Source organism: Lindgomyces ingoldianus, assembly GCF_010093535.1.
Source record: "Lindgomyces ingoldianus strain ATCC 200398 unplaced genomic scaffold BDR25scaffold_13, whole genome shotgun sequence".
Classification (NCBI taxonomy): Eukaryota; Fungi; Ascomycota; class Dothideomycetes; order Pleosporales; family Lindgomycetaceae; genus Lindgomyces; species Lindgomyces ingoldianus.
In genome coordinates, this window is record NW_022985174.1 from 318474 (window position 1) to 341433 (window position 22960).

General features: G+C 50.6%; 10 protein-coding genes across 10 annotated transcripts; 5 read left to right on the plus strand and 5 right to left on the minus strand.

Moving 5' to 3' along the window:
• Nucleotides 1-118: 118 nt before the first annotated feature.
• Nucleotides 119-3701, plus strand: BDR25DRAFT_21402 (Med5-domain-containing protein). The gene is made up of 7 exons (XM_033684773.1): nt 119-834; nt 922-1172; nt 1218-1280; nt 1329-1832; nt 1880-2051; nt 2096-2458; nt 2511-3701. The coding sequence occupies exons 1-7, from the start codon at nt 213-215 to the stop codon at nt 3641-3643; spliced, it is 3108 nt and encodes a 1035-aa protein (XP_033548432.1). The 5' UTR covers nt 119-212; the 3' UTR covers nt 3644-3701.
• Nucleotides 3701-4066, minus strand: BDR25DRAFT_21441 (uncharacterized protein). The gene has a single exon (XM_033684794.1). It carries the CDS (start codon nt 3957-3959, stop codon nt 3759-3761), a length of 201 nt encoding a protein of 66 aa, XP_033548433.1. The 5' UTR covers nt 3960-4066; the 3' UTR covers nt 3701-3758.
• A 2919-nt stretch (nt 4067-6985) lies between these two features.
• On the minus strand, nt 6986-7592 carry BDR25DRAFT_21438 (uncharacterized protein). Its single transcript, XM_033684791.1, has one exon. The coding sequence runs from the start codon at nt 7509-7511 to the stop codon at nt 7164-7166; it is 348 nt and encodes a 115-aa protein (XP_033548434.1). The 5' UTR covers nt 7512-7592; the 3' UTR covers nt 6986-7163.
• A 277-nt stretch (nt 7593-7869) lies between these two features.
• BDR25DRAFT_222142 (malonyl-CoA-acyl carrier protein-like protein transacylase) lies at nt 7870-9135 on the plus strand (the record flags this gene model as incomplete). Its single annotated transcript, XM_033685055.1, has 2 exons — nt 7870-7996; nt 8066-9135. 2 exons carry the CDS (start codon nt 7870-7872, stop codon nt 9133-9135), a joined length of 1197 nt encoding a protein of 398 aa, XP_033548435.1.
• A 139-nt stretch (nt 9136-9274) lies between these two features.
• On the minus strand, nt 9275-10656 carry BDR25DRAFT_333712 (short chain dehydrogenase/reductase; the record flags this gene model as incomplete). Its single annotated transcript, XM_033692863.1, has 7 exons — nt 10518-10656; nt 10192-10333; nt 10043-10129; nt 9921-9983; nt 9712-9819; nt 9518-9658; nt 9275-9445 (listed from the first exon to the last, which is right to left on the minus strand). The coding sequence occupies exons 1-7, from the start codon at nt 10565-10567 to the stop codon at nt 9275-9277; spliced, it is 762 nt and encodes a 253-aa protein (XP_033548436.1). The 5' UTR covers nt 10568-10656.
• Nucleotides 10657-12547: 1891 nt separating this feature from the next.
• BDR25DRAFT_260042 (methionyl-tRNA formyltransferase) lies at nt 12548-13919 on the minus strand. Its single transcript, XM_033686624.1, has 2 exons — nt 13670-13919; nt 12548-13613 (listed from the first exon to the last, which is right to left on the minus strand). Exons 1-2 carry the CDS (start codon nt 13911-13913, stop codon nt 12784-12786), a joined length of 1074 nt encoding a protein of 357 aa, XP_033548437.1. The 5' UTR covers nt 13914-13919; the 3' UTR covers nt 12548-12783.
• A 127-nt stretch (nt 13920-14046) lies between these two features.
• Nucleotides 14047-14625, plus strand: BDR25DRAFT_303102 (uncharacterized protein). Its single transcript, XM_033689940.1, has one exon. It carries the CDS (start codon nt 14268-14270, stop codon nt 14523-14525), a length of 258 nt encoding a protein of 85 aa, XP_033548438.1. The 5' UTR covers nt 14047-14267; the 3' UTR covers nt 14526-14625.
• Nucleotides 14446-16885, plus strand: BDR25DRAFT_21520 (uncharacterized protein). Its single transcript, XM_033684830.1, has 2 exons — nt 14446-16033; nt 16086-16885. The coding sequence occupies exons 1-2, from the start codon at nt 14564-14566 to the stop codon at nt 16836-16838; spliced, it is 2223 nt and encodes a 740-aa protein (XP_033548439.1). The 5' UTR covers nt 14446-14563; the 3' UTR covers nt 16839-16885.
• Nucleotides 16886-18000: 1115 nt separating this feature from the next.
• Nucleotides 18001-19331, plus strand: BDR25DRAFT_222917 (acid protease; the record flags this gene model as incomplete). The annotated part of the gene is made up of 2 exons (XM_033685081.1): nt 18001-18153; nt 18237-19331. The coding sequence occupies 2 exons, from the start codon at nt 18001-18003 to the stop codon at nt 19329-19331; spliced, it is 1248 nt and encodes a 415-aa protein (XP_033548440.1).
• A 1765-nt stretch (nt 19332-21096) lies between these two features.
• BDR25DRAFT_324798 (GTP-binding protein rho1 precursor) lies at nt 21097-22020 on the minus strand (the record flags this gene model as incomplete). Its single annotated transcript, XM_033692179.1, has 5 exons — nt 21097-21249; nt 21304-21438; nt 21496-21693; nt 21821-21848; nt 21953-22020. The coding sequence occupies 5 exons, from the start codon at nt 22018-22020 to the stop codon at nt 21097-21099; spliced, it is 582 nt and encodes a 193-aa protein (XP_033548441.1).
• Between the last annotated feature and the right edge of the window lie 940 nt (nt 22021-22960).

A 22960-nucleotide genomic window follows, 5' to 3' on the forward strand; every position in this document is an offset into this window, starting at 1 on the left:
GGATACGCACGTCGGCGCCTTTGACTTCTCACGAGATCATCTTGTTTGGGTGATGCGGCGTCCCAGCCTCATTGTTGGATGCGCGCCAAGAAAGGTCCTGGCAGCGATCAGCAGCTGCCAACCACTCTTCACTCCTCCCCCATCACGCCTCAATAACACTACCCCTCCAACCAACATCTTCGGCTCCTGGAGCCGTCCCTGCTTCATGGATCATGGATTCCTTGATCAAGGAGTGGGCCGGATTTCTTGACCGATGTCTGGAAAGCCGGGTTCGCGCAGACCTCTTCGACGCTGCGGCTGCTCAACTCCACGGAAAGTCACCCCTCCCAGGCCCGAAACTTGCAGGCCTATTGCTCAAGCCTCGGTCTGCTGCCGCTAATAGCCTTGATCCGCGGATAATCATCTATCTTGAGCGTCTGCTCGCCCTGAAGAAGGTTGACGCGTCAGACGTCCTGTCGGCAGCCTTCCAGTTCTCGCGAGATCATCCACCGAAGACTGGAGATAACGCACTACCATCAAAGGAGGATTCATCAAAATGGCACAATCCATCTGAGCTAGAAGAGATCGTCTTCCACCGCCTGCACAAGGCTTTCTCGACAGGGGAGCGGCCAGCTACCAACACTGAGGCTCTACGTACCTTGATTATTGCATCAAGATGGATGTCCGCAATGGTGACCTCGCATACCAGCGATTCCATGATCCAGGCCATGGCTGGGCTGCATCAACAGCCGCAGCAACAATCTATCAATGTTCGAGAGGCTCTGGGCATGCTAGTTGTTGGACTCATTGAGAACGTTAAGATCCTAGAGTTGTTGAATAGAAGCCAAGCAAAAGGTAGGCATCATCTTCATCATCTTTATAGGGTTCTTCAATATCTGCAGTGCACGTCTGCTCTTCGCTATTCATGCTTACAGGGTGTAGATGTTCGTAAAACGTTCGCCCAATCGTTGTCAACTTTTATTCCATTCCTGTCTCAAACATCGTTACAATATGCCAATCGGCTTGAAATATCCCAGAAAGAACATGACTTCCATGACAAGTCCCTCACCAATGTCAATGGGGAATCAGCTGAGAATGCTAGACTCGAAGTCGCCGCCCTTCAGCTGGATGCAGTCATCGACCCTCCCATTATCAACACTCGAGCGGGACTCTACGTACTTCTAAATTCCCTGGTAAGACTCTGAAACGACAATATTCCACTCAGGCTGACCTGTCAGCTTGTTGCACGTCCGCTGACAGATGATTTTACAATACTCAACTATCTTCATTCGCGATATAAGGTGATTCGCCCGGCATGAAGCCTCTGCTCTACCCGCTGATTCAGACAGATCGATACCCAAAACATCGCTACAGACCTAGTAACGGCCTCTTTTGATGTTTTGGCGAATGCCATGTACCGGAGCGAGTCTAGTCAGAGCATGTTTTGCTTGAAATCATTTTTGGTCAATAAGATCCCCATTCTCCTAACTCACCCCAGTTTGTCAACCTACCCAATGACCGCCGAATTGTGCATCACGCAAGCCCTGAGCCATGTTGACCCGAACGCTTTTCCTGCATTCTCTCAGGGATTTGACGACATCATGGGGAATAACAATTCCTTATCTGATGTCCGGCAGGACTTTCTCAACTCCTGCGCTCTTCACGGTCTTATCCCTGTGAACAGCGTCGAGCGATTGCTTGGCGAAACGCCAATGCAGGGACCGCCGGAAACGAAGTATGTGAAGAAGGACTTACTAGCTCAATGCAAAGATAATGAGAAGGTCAATATGTTCATAGATGAGCTAGAGAACCTGGACGGAAATGGCGGAGCTATTGCTGTGGCTGTCACAGAGGTATGGAGAGAAAATCGGCCTTGTGCCACATCGCTAACCATTTTCAGTTCATATCGCATCTTTGTGAAACACAAATGACCATGTATCTTAAGACGATATGCAACTTGCTCTCCCGGAAGCCACAGGCGTTGGATGTGATGCTTCAGTTCACTTCCCCAGCCAGCATTCTACGACCACTCTGTCAGTTCTTGGATGAGTGGCGTTATGAAGGGGACCAAGGTAGCTGAACACCCATCTAGTACTTCCATAACTGATAATTATAGGCGAGTATCAGCCAGTGTACGATGAATTTGGCGCTATACTTGTCCTGATCCTGGCGTTTGTTCATCGATACGATTTAACTTACCACGATCTTGGCATCAACCATGATTCCTTTGTCGCACAGCTCCTCGAGCGTGGTCACATTAGCGTGGCTCCCGACGACTTGACGGAGGAGCAAGGGAGGCATCTAGGCAGCTGGTTACGAGGACTTTACGACTCAGATAAAGAAGGCTTGAAGGACGATGTTTTTGCATCATGCCGTCCGCAGGATTTCTACTTGGTCGTGCCGACTCTCTTCAGCCAAACAGTAATGGCCTGTTCTGCAGAAGTTCTATCTTTAGACTCTGTCAAGGGTGGCCTAGAATGTGAGTGCTATCCGAAACTTCTTTCGCGCTTATTCTAACTGACAATTCTAAGATTTGCATGAGACTTTCCTCCTGCCTTCGCTAGTTGGAGGGTTGACGTGGATGGCGTCTCATGCACTCAAACAAACACACCAAGACCTTGATGTCTTGATGCAGATATTCCACAAGCTGATCCGGTCAGCTCCTACTTCTGGAGATGCACAAGCCATGCATTCCACGATTATTTCTATCGTATCGAGGCGGCTTGAGAAGTGCTTTCGCACTCTCAAAAAGCGTCACCCAAACAGAACGGATATAGAAACTCTTCTTCAAGCTATTAAAGGGAATCTCAACTATGAGCGCTCGGCGTATGCATCCATGACTGAGATGGACCAATGGACAAGCGCACCTCACAACACTCTCACCTCATCACTCCGCCATACGGTACAGCAACTCTCACACTGGCCTTCACCTGCTTCGCTTCAACTTAATCCGCCAAGCTACACCCATCGCCTCATATATGCCTGTCTTAGTATTCTCGGTGCTTATAAAACACTGTGCGCGATCGTGGACGAAATCAAAGCTCAGACAGAAGCAGGCAATGGGGCGGCAGCGCTCGACATTGGGGTCTGTCTCATATGCGCGCCTAGCATTGAGAATAGTCCGCTCTCTGTAGATGTTGCTGCCCCGACCCCTCCTCGCACACGGTCGAACCTTCGGGAAATACTGAAAGATCAGTTCGACAACGCTACAAGTCTCATGTCGTCCGACACTGTCGCAGCGGAAACCATCGTCCGTCTACATCGCCGTGTCGAAGCTCAACTTGTGGTAGTTGCTCAAGCCGGGTTGCAAGCTCCTCAGATCGATCTTCCAGATGTCGGAATGGTTGACGTTCAGGCACAGAACTTACCAGATATCGACATCAAGGCGATGAACGATGCCGCTGCTGCGACAATTGCGGCCGCCGGCGGTGAATTGGACATGAACAAGGAGAGTCTGCAGCGAGAGCTGGATCAACATCTGGATCTAAGTGCGGCAGGCGGCGGACTAGACCTGAGTGGAATGGGCGTTGGTGCGAGTGGGGCTGGTGATATGAGCGCAGGTATGGGGAGTTTACAAGACTTGGATCTAGGAGGTATGGGCGATATGGATATGGGTCTGGGTGACGATGATGATGCCTGGGGGTTGGACTTTTCAAACCTGTGAGGGAATGCTTGAGTGCCTTGTCGTATAAGCTGAGTTTGGATTCTTCTAGAACATGTTTCTCATGTCCAAGGAACTGTTTTGGACAGACTTTGAGCGGCCATCGATCAAACCGATATCAGTGCAGACATCTCCCACTGCTAAGAAGTGCAAAAAGTAACAAAAGAGCGATCGTACTGTAAATAAATATGCTAATACAATTGGGTTGTAGAACGTAGCCCCAGGAGCATCGTCGATCAACAAGGGCCACGCCGCGACCCATCCCTATCAGGCCCACGAGGAGCCAGGCGGAGAGGGCCACCACGGGAAGCATCACCATTCCGACCTCGTATAGGGTAACGCGCTGCGTGGTCTTTCCACTTGCAGTTAGCACAAACTCCGCCAAAGTATCCGGCTACCCAGCGGCACTCTGAGAACGGCCGTGGGCCTGCGTACGAAGGACAGTGCGAGGCTATTTGATGGGGTTTTATGCTACCTCGTACGAACTCCACATCCTGCCCTAGAAGGGCTAGCACTGCTTGACCCTGCGGACTATGCAACTATGGGGCCAGCCGCTGCCCTCTAACAAAGAGAACAGGGTTCGCGTTGGCGTTGGCGAGCTAGGTGGTGGCTATGGCGTCATTATAGGGGATGATGACCCTAGCAGACAAGAGTTAGCTTCTTACGATAAAAGAGATAAGAAGGGGGCAGCCGCAAAAAAGTCAAGAGCCCGTGACAAACAGAGGCTGAATTCGCTACTTGATCAACACTAGCCGCAAAGGCTAAACAAGTGGTGATTATACGAGCCTGCGTGGTTGCTGTTGCTCTTGCTACTGCTGCTAGTGTCTGTCAAGAAGCTAGCCTCGTACAAAGTAGAAGAGCGGTTTTAGCAGCTAATGACAGCAGTCCATTGATACTAGGCCAAAGGGGGAGTTGCAAACAAACAATAGCTGTTTAAATGGAGGCAAAAAGAGCTCGTATGAAGGTAGTAGAGCGTGTGATACTTACGGAGCGTGTGAGCGTAGCTTAGAGAGTAAGAGAGCCTGTGTAGCTGCTTTTGATCTCGCTGGCGGTAGCGACGATATAGCTCTTATAAAAACAATAAGTAAGTTCACGCGACAGTATATTATTAAAAGTTATCTATAAGAAAGTCTTCGCGCTTCCAATCCTTGCCACATTCAAATTGCTCAAGTGTAGTTGCTGTCAAATAAGTTTTGTCCCATGATACCGTACGAGAGCCACCTGAGAAGACTCTTTTTGACTTGTCGCTCATTGAGGGTATGGAGAGGACCTCAATCGCCCAAGAGGATAGCTGTGGCCAGCGCTTCTTCTGTGTATCTTGTAACCACCACTCAATTGCTGGGATCTTGAGCCCATACGAGACTGTTTCATTACAGTAGTTCTTAAATTCATCTTGACTCTGAGGCTGCCTGTGTCTCTCTCTTAGGTCTCGACGAAGCTGCTCAAATCTATTGATTGGCTGTTGTAGTGTCTGAGCAGGAACAGATACAGTCTCGTACGAGGGAAAAGATGGATGGCTTTCTCTACGGAACATCTCCCAAAGGCTGTCGACTCGTAACTTATAAGTAGAGTCTTTGATCCATATCGTACGAGATTCTGGGTTGAGTATTCGGGCAGCAGCGTAGTACGGTGTCAGGTCAAGCTGTTCAATGTAGGAATCAAACTTGGCTTTCGCGCTCTCAACACGGGATTTAAGTGACTTGTTGTTTCTCTGCTAAAGTTAGTGCAAACCCGCTGTTTTGCGCCATCGTACGACATACTAATGATAGTTCTAGATGTTCTTGAATAATCTCTACTACTTCAAGGACTCGCTCAATTGTGGATTGTTGGCCTTGAAGATAGAGACTTGCGCCGTCAAACACCTCAAGGAAGTTTGCTATCGTACGACAGACAAGGATGTCATCATCGCAAAGCCCATCTTTTTTATCAAGCGTACCAAGGGCAATATGCTCTTCTGCGTAGTTTCGAATAGCGCTCAGGACAGGCTGTTCAAGTGCAACTTGAAGCATCCGAAACCAGTCATTCCACCTCATACAATTGTCCAAAGGAATCAACTTTCCAGCAGCGTTCTCAAACTCGTTCGTACGATGCGGTGAAGTATGAATGTGGACAACGATATTGTGGACTTTGCCCACAACCCCCATCCTTGCCCGAATAGTATTTGCTCTTCCTTTCTGGTATTCTGCACCTGACTCTTCTTTTAATCCTTGTTCTTGATCGTACAACTCCATATCCTGCTCCTGGCTCTCACCTAGGAACAGAAAGGCTTGAACAGTAAGGTGTAGAACATGGCCCATGCACCGCAGATGTTGGTGTGTGTAGATCCAGTTAATCTTCTTTGATGTAAGATAACTGGACATGTTACGACCAAGTGTGTCGTTGGTAGTCGAGTTATCACTAACAACGGTGCCAATCTTCTCATCAATCCCGTAATCTTGGAGGACTGGAAGTAGAGCACCCCACTGGCTCTGGCCACTACGGTCTCGTACGGGGCGAAGCGCAATGAGAATATTGCGAAAGGAATCTTGAGCGTCGACAAAGCTAGCACAGACTCCAAGCAATAGATCAGAGCTTGATGACCTCCAGATGTCCACAGTAAGGTGAATGCTTGTCTGAGATGATTGAAGCCTCTTTCGTACGATATCCTTTGCTTGAATATACCAGGAAGAAAAATGCTCCTCGAGTATATCCTGAGATGTGGGGATAAAGACGCAGCCTTGGGGATTCAACGCTTGAACCAAGGCACGGAATTCGGGCCATTCTACACATGAGAATGGAAGCTGCCCTGCCATAACAAGGTCCAGAAGACTATCATTAATATCTTTCTGTTTGACTGTGCGCCGAAGGACCTCGTGGTAGAGGCTCTCATTCTCGTTAAGCTGAAGGAGCTTAGCGTACAAGGATTCAACATTGTCAGTTGCTGTCGTATGAACAGCTACTTCAATATCATGAGCCGACCACAGGTGATTCCTCATATTAGTTGTACACTGAGCAGAGAACTGGCAATACTTGCACCACATCCATTTCGATTCAGGCTTCTCCTCCCTTTCCCCTACTGTTGGAGTACGACAGTGCTCATGGACAGAGGAGGAGCTCTTTAGTGATCTCGTTGTTGAAGGAACCAAAGAAAGAGACAAGTTCTCGCTTTCATCAATTGATAAAGGCATCTTAATATGCTCTGCACCAAGCTTCAAAAGTCAGAAGAAGATTTTTTTTTTCATGTATTCTGGGCACGATATTGGCGATCTAACCAATATTGGTTGAATCGATATCGATTGGGTGATGATCGGTTCATATTTGATTGGTGCAAGCTCTGAGGTCCGTGTTTCATCTCGTAATACACGGCCCCCCGCCAGGTACGAGTTTGAGGTGTTTCCCTCTCAACTTTTAAAGCTCTACGGATCCGTACAGATTACAACTGTCATGGCTATCCAGACCCCTGAGTACACCGGCACTTCTAAGGTGGCTGGAGGCGGGTCTAGAGGCTCGGCGGTATCCGTACCTCTGCCTCCAGCCATAAGGTTTACTTCTCACCACAGCTCTGCCATACGATACACTCATCATCCTGCATTCCCTCACTGTGCCTTGTGCTCCCTGCTCGAATACCTCTCATAAGTTGATAGTTTCCAAACTTCCCTGCATAAGATCCATGAAACCCAGGGTGAGGCCTTGATACTGTGGAGTGACTGTAACCATATCTTTTTGCTGTTGCAGCATAACTAACCTGCTCTCCAAGCTTTATCAACCTGCGCAAAGTAAGCGTGGCCTCACTTGTGTCTATATTAGGGCATATAAGGGCGAAATTATGATGAATTTTGGTTGTGTGTATTACGAGGGGTCGTGGATTAAGTGATGAAACACAGGACGACATCTTCCCTTGCCATGGAAGAGATATTCATTCTTAAGATGTTTCGAAGATGCGTTGGTCACTTGCAGTTTCTCATTACTAAATACCTCATCCCTTTGCAGGGGGCCCAACCCATTATTCACAACAACCCCCAACTCGGAAAAGCATTGTCGTGACCTCGGTGAGTCGGAAGCAGACGGCTGGCCCGTGCGCATATCAGCCGTCCCTCGAACACCAGTTACTGTGTAAGCTCCTATCAAACCTCACTCCGGTCCTGAACCTCCGCATCCCCGTGAACAACGCTCACAACCTGACAATGACCGAGGGGTGATCGGGGAGCAATATCATAATGCCGAAAGCTATCATGAAGAGTAGTGGGCTTATGAAGGGCTTATCACGAGCTTGTTCAAGGTGCGGGGGATCAAGAGTCGGCGGGGAGCGGAGATGGATGAGCGTTGTGGAGCTGCGAGGGCCAGCAAAGAGACCGAAGACTGCTCTATTCTTCCCAGGTATGAAGTTCCCTAGCAAGAAAACACCAATTGCCCCTGGCGACCTCATGCTGATATTCCATTTTCCAGGCCAAGGCGTGCAGAGAGTAGGCATGGCAACGCCCTGGCTCGAAGCCTTCCCCAATACTGCGAAACCCATCCTCGAGGAAATCGACGCAACGCTTGATCTCCCTCTCACCCGCATCATCGCTGAAGGCACAAACTCCCAACTCACACTTACTGAGAACGCGCAGCCGGCTATCATGGCGACTTCCATCCTTATTCTCAGAGTCATGGAGAAGGAATTTGGATTTAAGACCGAGGAGCGAGTGGATATCACTCTGGGTCATTCACTCGGCGAATTTGCGGCCTTGGTTGCAGGCGGTTATCTCAGCTTCCAGGATTCATTGAAGATGGTGAGGAAGCGTGCCGAAGTCATGAGTCAGTCTTCAAAAGATGCCGTGGAGCGCGAAGGCGGTGAATTCGGCATGGTTGCTCTGGTTTGCGAATCAGAACAACGCATGAAGGCTCTGGTTTCTGGTATCCGCGAGTTCCTCGATTTGTCCTCCCCCGGCTCCAAATCCGATTCTGCAGAGGATATTCCAGCGGTTCAACAGGTCCTGGTTGCGAATATCAACTCCAAGAACCAAATTGTGCTGAGTGGGAGCATCGAAAGAATCAACATGCTCTTGACAAATTTGAGGCAATTCGGGGGTCATGATCCAAGGCACGTGCGGTTGAAGAGTGACTCACCGTTTCATAGCCCGTTGATGAAGCCGGCACAGGAAATGATGAAGCAGTTACTATACAAAGAGAAGGCGGATGGAAGCGATATCATTACCTGGCCCGGCGTGATGCCCTGTGTTTCGAATGTCACCGGCAAGCCATTCAAGAACATGGAGCAGTTGAAGGATCTGTTAGCCAGATCGTGCGTAGAGACGGTGCAGTGGTGGAAATCGGTGAAATATTTGCACGAGGAAGAGAAGGTGAAGAGGTATATTGGGATTGGGCCAGGCAAGGTCGGGAGGAACCTTGTGGGAAAGGAGGTTGGCATGAAGGGGGCAGTCAAGGGAGGGGGTGTCTGGGGTATCGCGACCCCGAAGGAGATGGAGGAGGTAGTGAGGGCTCTGGATGATACAGAGCAGGCTGATGAAGACTGAAGGGTTCAGATGGAGATGTCCTCAAGATATACGCCCTGATGGATCATTCCATCCTCCACCCCCCCTCCAAATCATATTTCTTGCTACCCTTAGTTAGGAAACCAGGGCCCGAGAAACCGAACCCCGCTTCTTTATCTACTTAGGAACCCTGGATGTTGGCGCCCCCATCTATCTGGACCTTCATTCCCGTCATGCTTGTATTCTTAGCAAGCATGACAAATACATCCGCGCAATCCTGCAGATCTACTGCACATCCCAACGCCGCCTTAGCCTTGACAGCTTCGATCACCTCAGGCGGGTAGCGAAGACCCTATCCGTTACCCCGCTTTAGTACACATACGCTGCTAGGCTTCGAAAAGACAAAAGGATGGAGTAGACGTACCCACTCAGTAAGAAGGAGGCCTGGCAGAACGGCGTTGATGCGGATTTTGGGGCCCTGCGTGCTGGCGAGGCATTTCATGAGTTGGACCTGTGCGGCTTTGGTTACCGCGTAAGCCATAGATGAACCGCCTTGGGATACGGCCTATTTATTGCCTGGTCAACGGCAGAGAGTAAGGTTGGGAAGGGGATAAATACAGCAATTGATGAAGTAATAAGCAGAATACCGCCATCGGGGTTAGAGTTAAATGTTGGCTTAGCGGCTTTTAAGAGTGCTAAAGGTCCTTTGACGTTGGCCGACCAACACTGTGGGCGTTAGCTTCAGCCAATGAAATGTCCATAGAAGATATACGGTAGACAGATATGGGGCGAGGGGAGCGGAAAATGCGGTGAGAGGGAAGGCTTGCTTTGTCCCATTCATCTTCGTTCATGGCATCCAGGTCGCCAAATGTAGTGAACTTTGTCCAGCCCTATGTTCGGCTTAGCTTGCGGTTTGTGAAGAGAATCACATGCCAAACCAAAGACGTACTGCATTAGCGATAACGATATCCAGGCCTCCTAGCTTCTCTTTCGCTTCTTCAACGCTGCGGACACATTCCGAGGTCAAGCATGCATCCTAGAAATCAGCTTTTGGTCTTTTTGATCAGGAAAAGATTCGCATAAAGAATGAAGGCTTACACCCTTGACGACAACAGCTTTAACACCAAACCCCTCACACGTAGCCTTGACCTCATCGGCAGCCTCAATGCGGTTGAAGTAGTTGATGGCTATGTTGCAGCCCTCTTTTGCGAAGGTTATGGCGAGGACTTCGCCGAGACCGCTACGTGAAGTTAGTCGCGTGCACAGTTTAGGAGGGCGGAGTCTCCGAAGTAGATAGCAACAAGCCAGTATGCAGAAAGGTTGAGGGAAAGATGGTGATTTAAAGCAGACAACATGAGACGGAAGAACAATACTTCACCCCTCCCCTCCATCTAGGACATAGCATGATAGGAGTAGCAGCTTACCGTGAGCCGCCAGTAATCAGCACGTTTCTACCTTTCAAATCATACGGCATGATGTTGGATCTCCTTGTCAACCAACTCTACTAGGTTTAGGTCGATCAACGGACGTTAGAAGTGCAAGGTTGGGGGGGGAAAAGGCAAGTCCTGGGGCTTAATGTGAGATAGATTAAGAAACTGGACGCTCAATTACTGTAAAGATTGCCCGTGGTGGGGCACAATTACTCTGGATGCCGCACCAGGCCAAACCCCACTTCACCTACGCTGCCGTTTTGGGGAGCCGAGGTTCGTGAGAACCTTGAGGGAACTGTGGGTGGTACGACTATGCCACATGATCAGTATTGACCTTCTTTGTAATTGAGGAGAAAGGTTGCTGGTCGTGATTTCTTGCATGACTAAATCTTTTATGCTAGTCTTCTACACTTGCTGACAAGTATGGCAAGCACGGGAGGTTTCTGAAAGCAAGAGATATTGAGTGTAGCCTAAGAATCTATTCCTTGGTAGTCCCCCATAAAGCATTTCTAAATCTAAGGCGTCCTGGGCATGTAACCACACTCCAGAGGTCTCCTTTGAGCCCCAATTTGGGCAAGCTAGATGTGGATAGCCAGGAGAAGATGGATGGGTTTAGAAGTTAAAATGTGGTTGATGTGGTGATGGTAACGATCTATGTAGTCTAATATCGATTTATGATGTAATCGTCTAATGGTTCTGAGTGAAAGAATCTGGCCGATAATCTCAAAAGATTTGGGGGAAAAGGGAGTGACCACAGACAATGCTTAAGATCGTGGAAACGTAGCGACTACGCCACACAGCCCAAATACATGAGAGAGCATGCAAACCTCCGGATTTAGCGTGCAGGCGACCTAAAGCGTTTGCTTACAAGAGAGCTCTAGCAGGTGCAATTGTACTCTAGCCACCTACTCAGACCACCTTTTCCTGCCACCTCAAATCCAACCGCTACTTCCGAGAGGATATCGCTTTAGAGAGAAAAGATCCAAGGGGGCAAGAGTCTGGCAGCAATGGCGGTCTCGACATGCATCGAAGTTATTCCGAATAGTTCTCCGAATATTCCGTAGGTCAATCCACGCTAAGCTACTGGTACCGGTAAGTAACTAATTCTAATCGAAGTAGACCCGTGCTTGCCTAACTGCCCGCCGTTGTAAAGGTTGCTCCAAAAGACAAGGAATAGTCTTCCACAAATCTCTCTTAATGCAGTATTTAGGGTACTTTGCCGGTGCCTTCCGATCCAATAGACTCGAGGAAGGGATGATAGGCATTATTCCGATGGAGGACATTGAGCCTCGAGCTTTCGAACTGTTTGTAGAATCAATGTAGTCGGGGAAAATTACTTCGCACTTGAAAAGATGTTTATTCCCTGGAACCGTACACGGAGCTCTGTCACGTCTTGGCTGCCACCTATGTCTTCGCTGATCGCTTCATCGTTTCAGCTCTCAAAAGGGATATCATGGATACGGCCGTTTGCTGTGTCGGGTGCAGGCGGCAAGCCATTATTTGCGATTATTATATCACCCTCGGAAACTTACCGCAGAAGAGCCCGCTCCTCAATCTGAGAGTGAATGCACACTGCCATGAATTTTATGGTGAGGAGCCAGATGCAGAACGGAAGGTGTTAGGCAAACTCTTGGAGGAATTTCAGTACTGTATGATGATGACGCGGTACAGAGAGTTATTAAGAGGCAGCAAAACAATCAACACTCGCTCCTGGTATGATGAGGAAGAAAAGAGTAATGAAGTCCGACCCGACGCCAAGAGCTTGGACCCTGGGACCGGTTTAGATAGCTTGATGGGAAGGCGACCATGTCCTAAGTCTGGGCTTTGATGGATGATCGAAGCCCCTGAGAAGAGAATGGATCTGAGGAGTACTTGAAGATGTAGGATGACTTAGTGAATCTTTCTTCATGGTAGATATATCCATTGTGTAGATTACTTATGATTAGAGTCGATCATGTCTACGAATTGCTGTTGCAATAGTTTGGTGTCCGCACAGCGGCAAGGAAAGAGATTTGGTGTAGGGTCCGATGGTCATATGTATACATTTTGAGGTGACTTTGATCGGTGACTGATTTTAAATTTGGACTTGTGAGAGTGTTTCTCTGTCTGTCAGTATCTAACAGGTAGAGAGCACTAGGAGAAGAGCTTTAGTGAATTCCAGCTAAGTAGAGCCGCCAATCTTTGGGTTTGATGGCAATTGTGCGCAAAGTCTCGCTCGGGGTTGATAGAAAGAGGTTTCAGAGCGTTCGTCGCATAGTTTTCACTCAGACTGCCGTTCCTCCACAGTATTTGTTGGTAGGACTAGAAACGGACGGTACCGCAGGTAGCCCTTCCCACTTCCTGTCTTCCTACCTTCAACGGTGCTTTCTACGATATGGACTAGCTTTCCATCTTGTGTTCGAGCTAAAAGATCGCCCGTTTCTCCGACAAACAAGCCCGGGTCAAGGCGTGTAGAATCCTCGCCGTGGTAGGGGCAAACATCATGCAAAATTAGTCTTTTGCCGTTTAGCAAAGTGCACCACAAGTTGCCTAGAAGACGGTGGCGGTCCTGGATGTCGCCGGCTGTGGTAGTTGAGAAATTAACATAGCGATGCTCACTGGTGATCTTCTCCGCATTGTCAACCGGGCCGCCTGACTTGGCATACCACCCAACATCATGCACAGGTGGAAAAAAATCTCGGCGCCTAATTACGTCTAAGAGCATTGATCCGCCTAGGCTACCCAGCTTGTCGACCAGTTCGACGGGCGTTGCTCCTGGACAAACCTCGATGCCAGGTGCAGGTGTCTGAGAGAGTATGGTACCATGGTCGAAGTGTGTTGGATGCAATGTCTGTATAGTAATGCCAGTGTATTTACGTCTTTTGAGCAGGGTATGGTGGATCGGTGCTGGGCCACGCAAATCTGGTAGGAGCGAAGGGTGAACATTCAACCCTCCGTACTTGGCCCCGTCAAGGATTCGCGAGGGAATTAAGAGACCAAAAGAGACGGCGATGATAAGATTGTATGCTACAGGAGGTTCCCAATTCGTGAAGGTGTCGCGCACGTGGGTAGGGAGCTTGAAATCTAAGGTCGCAGCACGCTTGATGGGAACTGGTTGTGAATCAATTGGGATGCGACGATACGGGTTGATTGACAGCTATATGTACCGTCTTTTATGGTCTTCAAGCCTCTGCCTGTACGTTTCCCGGGCCGATGGACGACATCGATAGACTCTATCAGCAGAGGATCCTTGTTTTTCGCTTTATTCAGTTTGGAGAGTGATGCGATACTGAACTGATCAGATCCGCAGAAAAGTATTCTGAGAGGTTCCACGTGTTTTGTGGAGCTGTAGGGGCGACAATTGAGCCCAGAGAAGGGGCGGACAGGAGAGGGCAGCCTCCAGAGCATCATTGAGACATGAGGATGGTTGTGATACTCCTGAGGTCGGTATACCATGCAGATCAGATCAAGGCCTTGGCGTAGCCCCAGCGCATGGAACCGGGGGCACTGGCCTTGCCCTGGCACATTCACTGACAACCAGCAACCGCTGAACTAAGTAGGGCCAAGGAAAATGGCCTACAAATAGAAGGGTGCGCCCATATCACAGCTTGCTCGACGGTCACAACTTCAAGGACGCACCTTTGCACTGCTCTCTCAGCGCCCTCAGGCTCTTCCCCCCGCGGCCTCGCTCGGTGACGCAATTGCCCGCCGAGCAAGCCGATCTCTCTCTTCCACACGCGGTAGCTCTTTCGTCCCAAAGCACGAATGTCGTCTGCGTCGGCCATTCCGAAGGTTGTTCCGGCGCAGCTTTCGTTCCTCGCCATATACAATCCGTCACTGGGAGGTTCGGACGAGACTTTCCACGACCAAATCGTGTTCTACTACTCCAAGGCTGCAAAGACGAGATCCAAGGTCGATGGCCGAAACCGTCCAGCGGAGCGCGAACTGCGCGAACAGGAGAACGAAAAGCTGCGCCAGGTGGGACTGGCTCAGGGCATGGTCGACTTTGCCCGGTATATTTGAAGTTATGCTGTTGCGCGGGCTCTGGAGCAGACAAACTGATGTTGTGCAGGAGCTTCTCCAACGGCGAGGCAGTTGACTCAGTAGAAACACACAAGTCACGCATTGTCCTGCAAGAGTTGGAGCCGGGCTGGTGGATTCTTGCTTCCGTCGACCTTACCCAACTGCCCTCAGCTGCGACTACCGCCTCTAGGACGGCAGGTGCGAGCGCGAGCTCTGCAGCGCCGGCCGTCGAGTACTCGGCGCGAGAAGTCAGCCCTCCAGCACTGCTACTTCAGCAGTTGATTCGTGCCCACTCTGTCTTCCTCCTTCACCATTCTGCCTCTCTGACTGACCTATGGGCCCGTCTGGACCGATCTAAGTTCTGCAACCTACTGACCGCATTCTGGGGTCGGTTTGCAAGCAACTGGGATGTCCTACTACACGGCAGTCCCGCAGTCGACATATTCGGGGGCCTGAAGCTTGCTGCCGGGGGTGAACTTGGCATGGGCGTCGGAGAAGAAGAGTGGGGTAGTGGGGAACGAGAAGTGTTGGAGGACTATGCCCGTAGAACAGACGGCTTGGTGGACATTATGGTGTCTCGTTTCGGCGAGCCGTCGCCCCTGCAGCACCCTAAGGCTGTTGCCAACCCCAAATCGCCAGCTAACACGTCCGAGCTCGAACCCTGGATTGGGAGCGGAAACCACGTGCATGCCGCAGACGGTGTTGTCTTTTCAGGGGTCGGGGCTGTGAGTCGGGGTTCACTCCGTGCTCTCTCTCACTGGATCGAGTCGATATATTGTTACGGGGACTATGCCTATGGTGTGCGAGACAACCCGACTGCCGATCGAAGAAAGAGGCGGAGAAAGGCTCCCAAAGCGCCCGAATCAGGACGCTCGACTCCGGAGCCCAAGAAGGTTCAACCCCAACCCCATTTGGGTGGCAGCGCTACGAATGTAGGCTCTGGAATACCGCCCGGCATACCGCCTCCTATTGTTTCCGCCGTGGAGGCTTCTTTAGACAAAGCCTCAACCGCTGTTGATTCGACGGTTCAATCTGAAATGAACAATTCTGCACCTATCATGGCTTCTCTAGGCGGTGCGGAAACCTGGATGAAATATATGACTCTAGGTTATGGCACTGTTTGGGGCGGGAAGAGCGCCCCAGTCAGTGAGCCATATTCACCGCCAGACACTACCTGCCAAGGAGACGCATCGCCAGAGGTCTCTATGCGTTACGTAGAGCCTGAGCCTGATGTTGACCGTGCAGAGGAGAAGCTGAAGACACAGATACAGCACGAGAATGCTGGATACTTCATTATTGGTCTTAAAGGTGACATGGAAGACGAAAATGCCGACGATGGTGACGAGTGGAACAACCGTATTCCACTGCGAACTGTGCACGTTGAGCTCACAGGCGAGAAAGCGACACAAGATCCAGGCTGGGAAGATAAGACTCCTTCCTATGAGAAGGAGCTGGGTGGGATGCGTTCGTCGCGCAGACTTATACGACTGCGACCTGTCGTCTACGTAGTAGGTCTAGTCTCAAAACGCCTATGTAATCCATCCATTCTAAAGTTCGCAGCATCGTCCATTCATCTACACATTCCTATTCAATCATCGGACGGAATCACTGACTCTTGCCTCATTCTACCGGAATCTACACACATATTTCTCCCCCTTACACCGCCCACTGAGTAACAGCACGTCTCCAGATAAGGTTGCCTCACGCATTGCGGCAGCTTCTCAACCCTACACTACTGTCTCTTCCAACTCAACCTCTGGACCAAATACGCAGCCAATCTATGATTTAGTATACGACCCTCTCACACTTACTATACATACAAGTATTCCAAACATTCCAGAGCCGGGTACACTTATTGCGGAAGGAATTAGCAGCGCCGCTAGCCTCTCAGGTTGGAATAGAGTAGAGGCTCTCAACGTGCACTCGCAGATTTTGGCGGCCGTATCAGGCACTCGACGCAGCTTCTCAGAGATTGAACGAACATGCAAGACCAGCCGTGGGTGGTGGGTAGTCTGGATGAGACTCCCACCTTCTCAACGAGATCCTCCCACTAATACGTCGGCCGAATCGGAAGAGTTCAATGTGGCAGATCTGCGGGAAGCTTTCCTCGTTCGCCTAGCTCGCGATGGCGCTGTTTCATCAACAAAGAGCTCAGGAAACAGAATGGGCAGTGGCATGTGGAGGCTTGGTGTACCTTCAACTGGCCAAAAAATGGGCGGGGCAGCTGCTGGGTGGGGCCCGAAGGGGTTGGGCGAGGGGATTGGAATTGATGCCAGGAGATATGTGGAAGGACTTTTGAGCTTGAATCGTTGACAGCTGTTGTATTACATACATCTATTCGCTGGATGACAGACGAGGTACTGTTCGGTACCTGTCCGTCCCAGCGCCTCGGTTACTATGTGTTGGATTAAAATCTTGCATGAACTTCACTATTTTTAATGTCCATTGGTGCCACCCATGGAACTCTCACAAGAAGGGATATAATCCATAAAGACGGTTGCCGGGACAAGGGAGGGGGTTGAGACGATACAAGTTCGTGTCACAAACCAGGCCCTAGGGTGTTCTGTTGGAGGTGCTCATCACCCAACATTCCATTTCCTCGATGCGATGATCGAAAAAGCGATTCAGAGTTCCATGGCTGACTGTCTCCATGAAATCGATTGGTGAATGGCCACATCCGTGGCTGTTTCAAACATGTTCATTGGGCTGGGTGTTCAGGGGCCACAAGCTGATCATCCCTTCAATGCTCACGAGCCACTGTCGCGAATGCAGCTTGCATGCACCTCAAGAACCTGCCTTTGGAGATGAAGGCTCCTCCACCTCTCCTTTCTTCCTTTCCCTCTCCCTTCCATTGTTTGTTCTGCTGCCACGCTCGCATTAGTTTTCGGGGTGACAGATTGAGATTGCGCAGGGGTAACTTTCCGGACGGAACGACGTATCGGACTCCCGCACCCCTCAATTGGCACAGCTCCCTTCCCCTTGCTTTCCTTTGCTTTGCCCCTTCCCTACCGTCGATCCATGGTTGCGGCTCCTTGTCTCGACGTCTCTCCATATCTCTCCTCCATCTATACTCTTAAACAGTCTAGGTCGTCTTAAATGATCTGTACCTAGCTATTCACACCTCTCGCCCTCGCATGCCCTGGGAAGCTTTAATATAATGGGAATACCACATCTCGTATTCATAGCAGCATGTCTGTCCATATCGATTCCACCACCCGTCACGGCCTTCTATCCTTATACACCAGAATACGGTGACAGCAGCGGTACTCCAAGCCCCCAGCGGCACGAACGGCGAACCTATACATCTGGCAGATTCTCCACTGGCTCCGACGACTGGCGCGCAACAACGCTACGTCTACGCCGAGTTCCCACCCCTCTTCAGCAAAGAGACAACAAGTACAACATCGTCAACTCGAAGGCTCCGGCACAGGAGAATAGCGAATCGATTGACCAAGATGGCACAGATATGAGCTACATGGTGTCGGTGACGTTTGGAGACAGTAAAGAGGAGTATCACCTGCTGTTGGATAGTGCGGCGAGTAATACGTGGGTTATGGGCCAAGATTGTAAGAGTGAGGCTTGTGGGGCGCATAATACGTTTGGGGAAGGAGACTCTACAAGCCTGAAGGTGAGCTCTCCTCTGGGTCCTATTACGTTCATATGACGTCTGGAACAGTGGGGAAAGACGGCTAATAGAGTTGAACTTTGCAGAAAGGAGACACTACGTTTAGTATTACCTACGGCACGGGGTCTGTGTCTGGAATCATCGCAACTGACACTATGCACCTCTCTTCTCTCAGCCCCAGTCTAACTTTTGGTCTCGCAACAAATGTCTCCCAAGAATTCTCGTCCTACCCCATGGATGGAATTCTGGGCATCGGGCGCGGCGATTCCGTTCCCGGCACTATCGAATCTCCTCAGTTTATGGATGTCCTTGCGACTTCCAAACTCATAAAAGCGAAACTTTTTGGCATACATCTTAGCAGGGCGAAGGACGGAACCAACGATGGGGAGCTCAATTTCGGGGAGGTTAACACCAAGAGATATGACGGTGATCTGAACTATGTGAAGACTGTAAATAATGATAATGGGTTCTGGGAGATCCCTGTAGATGACGCAGGTGTTGATGGGAAAACCCTCAGCCTGAAAGGAAGATCGGCGATTTTGGATTCTGGGACGAGTTTTATCCTAATGCCTGCTAACGACGCCGCGGCTGTTCACAAACTCATCCCCGGGTATTCCCAAAGTGGAGAGACCTTCACTGTCCCCTGCAAATCTACGCAGGTTGTGCAGCTCCTGTTTGGAGGAAAAAGCTACAACGTTTCAACAGCAGACTACATTGGCGGAGACTTGGGAGGTGGGAGTTGCAAGAGCAATATCATTGGCCGCAAGACTTTTGGCGATACGCAATGGCTCGTCGGAGACGTTTTCCTCAAGAATGTCTACTCGGTCTTCGACTTCGACAACTCCCAGGTCGGATTTGGCGTCAAGGAGGCTGGGAAAGAAACTGTTTCGAGCGCGAGCGCTACATCAGGTGCGGCGTCCCGGACGGCGACTTCGAAAGGTGAGCAATCCTCACCAACCTCAACGCCTACCATTAGTCATAGTCCTAACTCTACTCCATCTCTAGGCGCCTCATCCTCGGCAACATCCCCTGCCTCTGGCAACGCCGCCAATCCAACGGCAGAATCGCAGCAAACACCAGGACCAACCCCTTCAGCAAAAGGTGATGCAGGACGGCCGCTAGCTTCAGCATCTTCTTTCGCGTTATCGATAGCGCTGGGATTACTTTCTATGTTCATGTGAAAGATCAAGTGTGTGTTGGAGGAGTTTCCAAGTTTTCATATATGTACGAACTATGTCATGTCTTGTCAGACTCTTGATCTCTTCTTTGCTATATCGACCTGGATATTTTGGATTGATTTTGGGAGGTTGGGGGTGGACATAGCATTTCAGCATTGTTGCAGGAACAGCATTTCAGCATTGGATGAATAACGTTCGAGCATCAGGTTACGTTAGCTGTACATAATGTTTGAATCTCAGAGTATGGACCACTTTTACAGTCGATTTCTCAGTCCGTCAGGCAGTCGTTTTAGGGATCTGTCTCTACCATCAAAAGATAACGTAGCATCTAAGATGGCACATATACCGCATAGCAATATCGTACCATCACCATCACATGCTATTTACAATAGCGTTCTCTCTAGCCATAAATCCCCCCATCCCCTTAGCGATCTAGAACTTCTGCCAAACCACCTAGTCAGCACTTTCCATTCAACAGACAGAGCCGAGCCTACCCTACAAACATCCATATCCTCACCCGCCAGCATTGCATTGCGCATGCCTATTGTCTAGAATCTCACAACGCTCTCGTAAGCCGTAGAACGTTTGTAGAAAATGGCCAAAGGTAAGTCACATCATAAGGAGACTCAGATATCGCCCCTCAGTTCAGCCAGCTTTCACCGCTTAGAAGGAATCGGATGACACAGATAGAACGCTAACATGTGAATTTTCGAATTCTTACGCTAACTGCTTCGAACGGTGTGAATTTGCGGCGGCTCCTCTTTGCAAAATGTGAAAACTTCTGAGGTCTGTCACACGGATGACAACTTTCATTCTTGCATACACACTCATCTTTGACTTGTTCGATGTCGAATTGACAAGGTACTTGAACAATAGTGGTCAGAGGATCACGGATTATCGGGTCTACAAACCCGATAGTGGGGTTCACGACGGAAGAGGGTGAAGGATGTGCGGTACGACGCATGCAAGTGCGGAAGCGGATTACGGGATGTACACGAAAGCATCTAGGGCGAGTGGGGCTAGGATTATTAGACTCGGAATAGGTTCGGTGCTGAGGAAGATGGTCATGATTGTCCAAATTCACGTCAAGCAGATAGATGGCGACGCTGATGAGCGGTATTAGGACTTGTAGGATATCAATTGCAAACACCCTACACAGGACTGAGACGCACACGGAGAAAATGAAAGAGTTATTACACCGAGGATGCGCAGAACTACAAACAATTCAGCCATCAAGTCGAAATATATAGAAAAGGCCAGGTATGAAAGAGGGGGAGGGAAAGGGAATCGATGTGCGCTCAGAACCAGGAAATTCCTCAGAGTCGGCCAAGAAGAAAGCTCGCAGGACGAAAAGGACCAGAGGTAGTTGGTATACGGGGGGGTCGTTGCTGGGAGGGGGGATTGCGGAAACCATCTTAGCATACTTGACACGATCTCCAGAGTTTTCGAGCAAGCAGTTCTAAGACAGTCCTACTATTGCTGAATCCGATAACCTGCGCAATCTCTTCGGGCCGCTGAGAATCCCATCGTGAACTACCCCAAGATGATGTGCTTTCAAGATTCCGGAGCAAAACGCCTCATAGGTGCTATCGAAAAAGGCTCTAATTAGCCAGGGTAGGTCAATTCGCCTTCCACCAAGATCCATCTTCCACGCTGTGTCCATCGCGAAGGAGCCACCATAACACACGGACCGCCACAGAAGCATTCTTTGTCCAAATTCGTCGTCATGGGCTTGTGGCGGCCTGAACCTTAAGCCGGACGTGCTGATTTACAAAATCAAGCACTTGGGCTTCTTCTTATCTTTCCGTGTGAGGAGAGCAGCACGGGTGGCGTGTTCGAACACTTCCCTGACGCCTTCATTGGTCTTGGCTGAGCACTCAAGATACTTCTGTGCGCCAATCTTCTTACGAACGTCCTCAGCCTGGCATACATGTTAGTTGGTGTTCTAGCTACTGCTGTGGGGGACGGTTCTGACCTGCTCTGGTGTCACGGGCTTTTGCGAGGTCTTGTGGAGCTCCTCAATGGTCTTCTGGTCGTAACGGAGATCCTTCTTGCAGCCAACAAGGATGATAGGGAGGCCCTGGCAGAAGTGCAGGACTTCAGAGATCCACTGGGGGAGAGCGTCAGTATGTGGGTTCCAAGAGAAACAGGCTCATGCAGGCCGTACCTTCTCCTGGACATTGTCGAGAGAATCGGGCGAATCGATAGCAAAGCAGATCAAGATGACATGTGAATCGGGGTATGAGAGGGGGCGGAGACGGTCGTAATCTTCCTGGCCCGCGGTATCCCACAGAGCAAGCTCAACGTGTTTGCCGTCGACCTCGACATCGGCGACGTAGTTCTCAAAAACGGTGGGAACGTAGACCTGTGCAATGCATTGTGTCAGTACATGCATAACGGGGAGTTGATGGACGCGGACGACGTGATGGAGACGCCGATGGCCCAGGCTGACGCAGCCCAGGGATGCGCAGGGGATCGGGAGGGGCCTTTACCTCTGGGAAGGTGCCCTTGGAGAAAACACTGCACACAAGGCGGGTTAGCTGCTGCAGACAGAGACACGCGAGCCAGGGCGAGGGCGATGGGGGGAAGGGGGAGTGGGTGGGGGGAGCTGGCGGAAGACTTACATGAGCAGACAGGTCTTTCCACAGGCGCCGTCGCCGACGATGACGAGCTTTCGACGAATCTCCGCCATGGCGAGGGGGGAAGCGAGGAAGCGGGAGGGTGTCAGAGGCGGGTTGGGGAGCTAGAGAGGCAGAGAACTATCAGCAGGAGGAACCAACGTGCAGCGGAGAGAGCGGTTGAAGTAGTCGGTGGTGAGGACGACTGTGAGAGGCAGCAGGCACAGGCAGGTCTGGAGGGCCGCACTGACCAGCTAGAGGCTTCTCACTGCGGCTGTGTTGCCCTGGCGTCGCGCTGTTTGGCGACAGGAGGCGAGCGAGTGTGGCTGGTGCAGTGTAGAGTTCAGTCAGACGCGGACGGTGCAGCAGCCCGAGCAGGCGGAAGGGCGGGCGTAGGAGAGGATGTAGAGCGTGTTGTTGCAGCGGAGAGTCGAGCAGGCGAAGGTGGAAGTGCCAGAGCGAGCAAGCAAGCAAGCAGCAACCCCAAGTCGGGCTTTAGCGGCTTCACACTCCAGGCGGGCGCATCAGGACTCCAGATTGGCAGCCCTGGAGATAGCTGGTCACTGCAAATGCGTCGTGGCCGATAAAGCCACGCTGCTTTCTTCTTCTTCATCATCATCATCATCTTCTTCTTCTTCTTCCTCCTCGCCCGCCTAGAGCGCATCTCTCTTTATTCCTCGTCGTCCTGCACCGTGCCATTATTCTGCTGCTCTAATGTCCCCCAGGTCCCCGCTGCCTTCACCAGAGGAGTCCGCCGCAGTGAAGGGAGACGCGCTCTTCCTTGCCTGGGCTGCCCATCAGCCGCTATCTGCGCCGCGGCAACAGCTCTGGGTGGCGCGTCATCACCCACGACAACGGCCGTGAAAGCAAGAATCGTTTCAGCACAGTGTTTGAGATGGCGATGGCCCATCATTCGCCCGCCCGATGCCCGCCTCTGCTCACCTCTGCTCACCTCTGCTCACCTCTGTTGCAGTGGAGCGGCCCACGAACCCTCTCTGATTGACGCTCTAGTAC

Coding starts and splice junctions, on each gene's coding strand:
- BDR25DRAFT_303102 (XM_033689940.1), top strand. CDS start 14,268: ATGTCGTCTGCGTCGGCCATTCCGAAGGTTGTTCCGGCGCAGCTTTCG.
- BDR25DRAFT_21520 (XM_033684830.1), top strand. CDS start 14,564: ATGTTGTGCAGGAGCTTCTCCAACGGCGAGGCAGTTGACTCAGTAGAA. Junction 16,034..16,085: donor TGCGACCTGTCGTCTACGTA/GTAGGTCTAGTC, acceptor TAAAGTTCGCAG/CATCGTCCATTCATCTACAC.
- BDR25DRAFT_21441 (XM_033684794.1), bottom strand. CDS start 3,959: ATGGTGATGCTTCCCGTGGTGGCCCTCTCCGCCTGGCTCCTCGTGGGC.
- BDR25DRAFT_21438 (XM_033684791.1), bottom strand. CDS start 7,511: ATGTCGTCCTGTGTTTCATCACTTAATCCACGACCCCTCGTAATACAC.
- BDR25DRAFT_260042 (XM_033686624.1), bottom strand. CDS start 13,913: ATGATGCTCTGGAGGCTGCCCTCTCCTGTCCGCCCCTTCTCTGGGCTC. Junction 13,614..13,669: donor CTTGAAGACCATAAAAGACG/GTACATATAGCT, acceptor ATTCACAACCAG/TTCCCATCAAGCGTGCTGCG.
- BDR25DRAFT_21402 (XM_033684773.1), top strand. CDS start 213: ATGGATTCCTTGATCAAGGAGTGGGCCGGATTTCTTGACCGATGTCTG. Junction 835..921: donor GAATAGAAGCCAAGCAAAAG/GTAGGCATCATC, acceptor TACAGGGTGTAG/ATGTTCGTAAAACGTTCGCC. Junction 2,052..2,095: donor GCGTTATGAAGGGGACCAAG/GTAGCTGAACAC, acceptor TGATAATTATAG/GCGAGTATCAGCCAGTGTAC.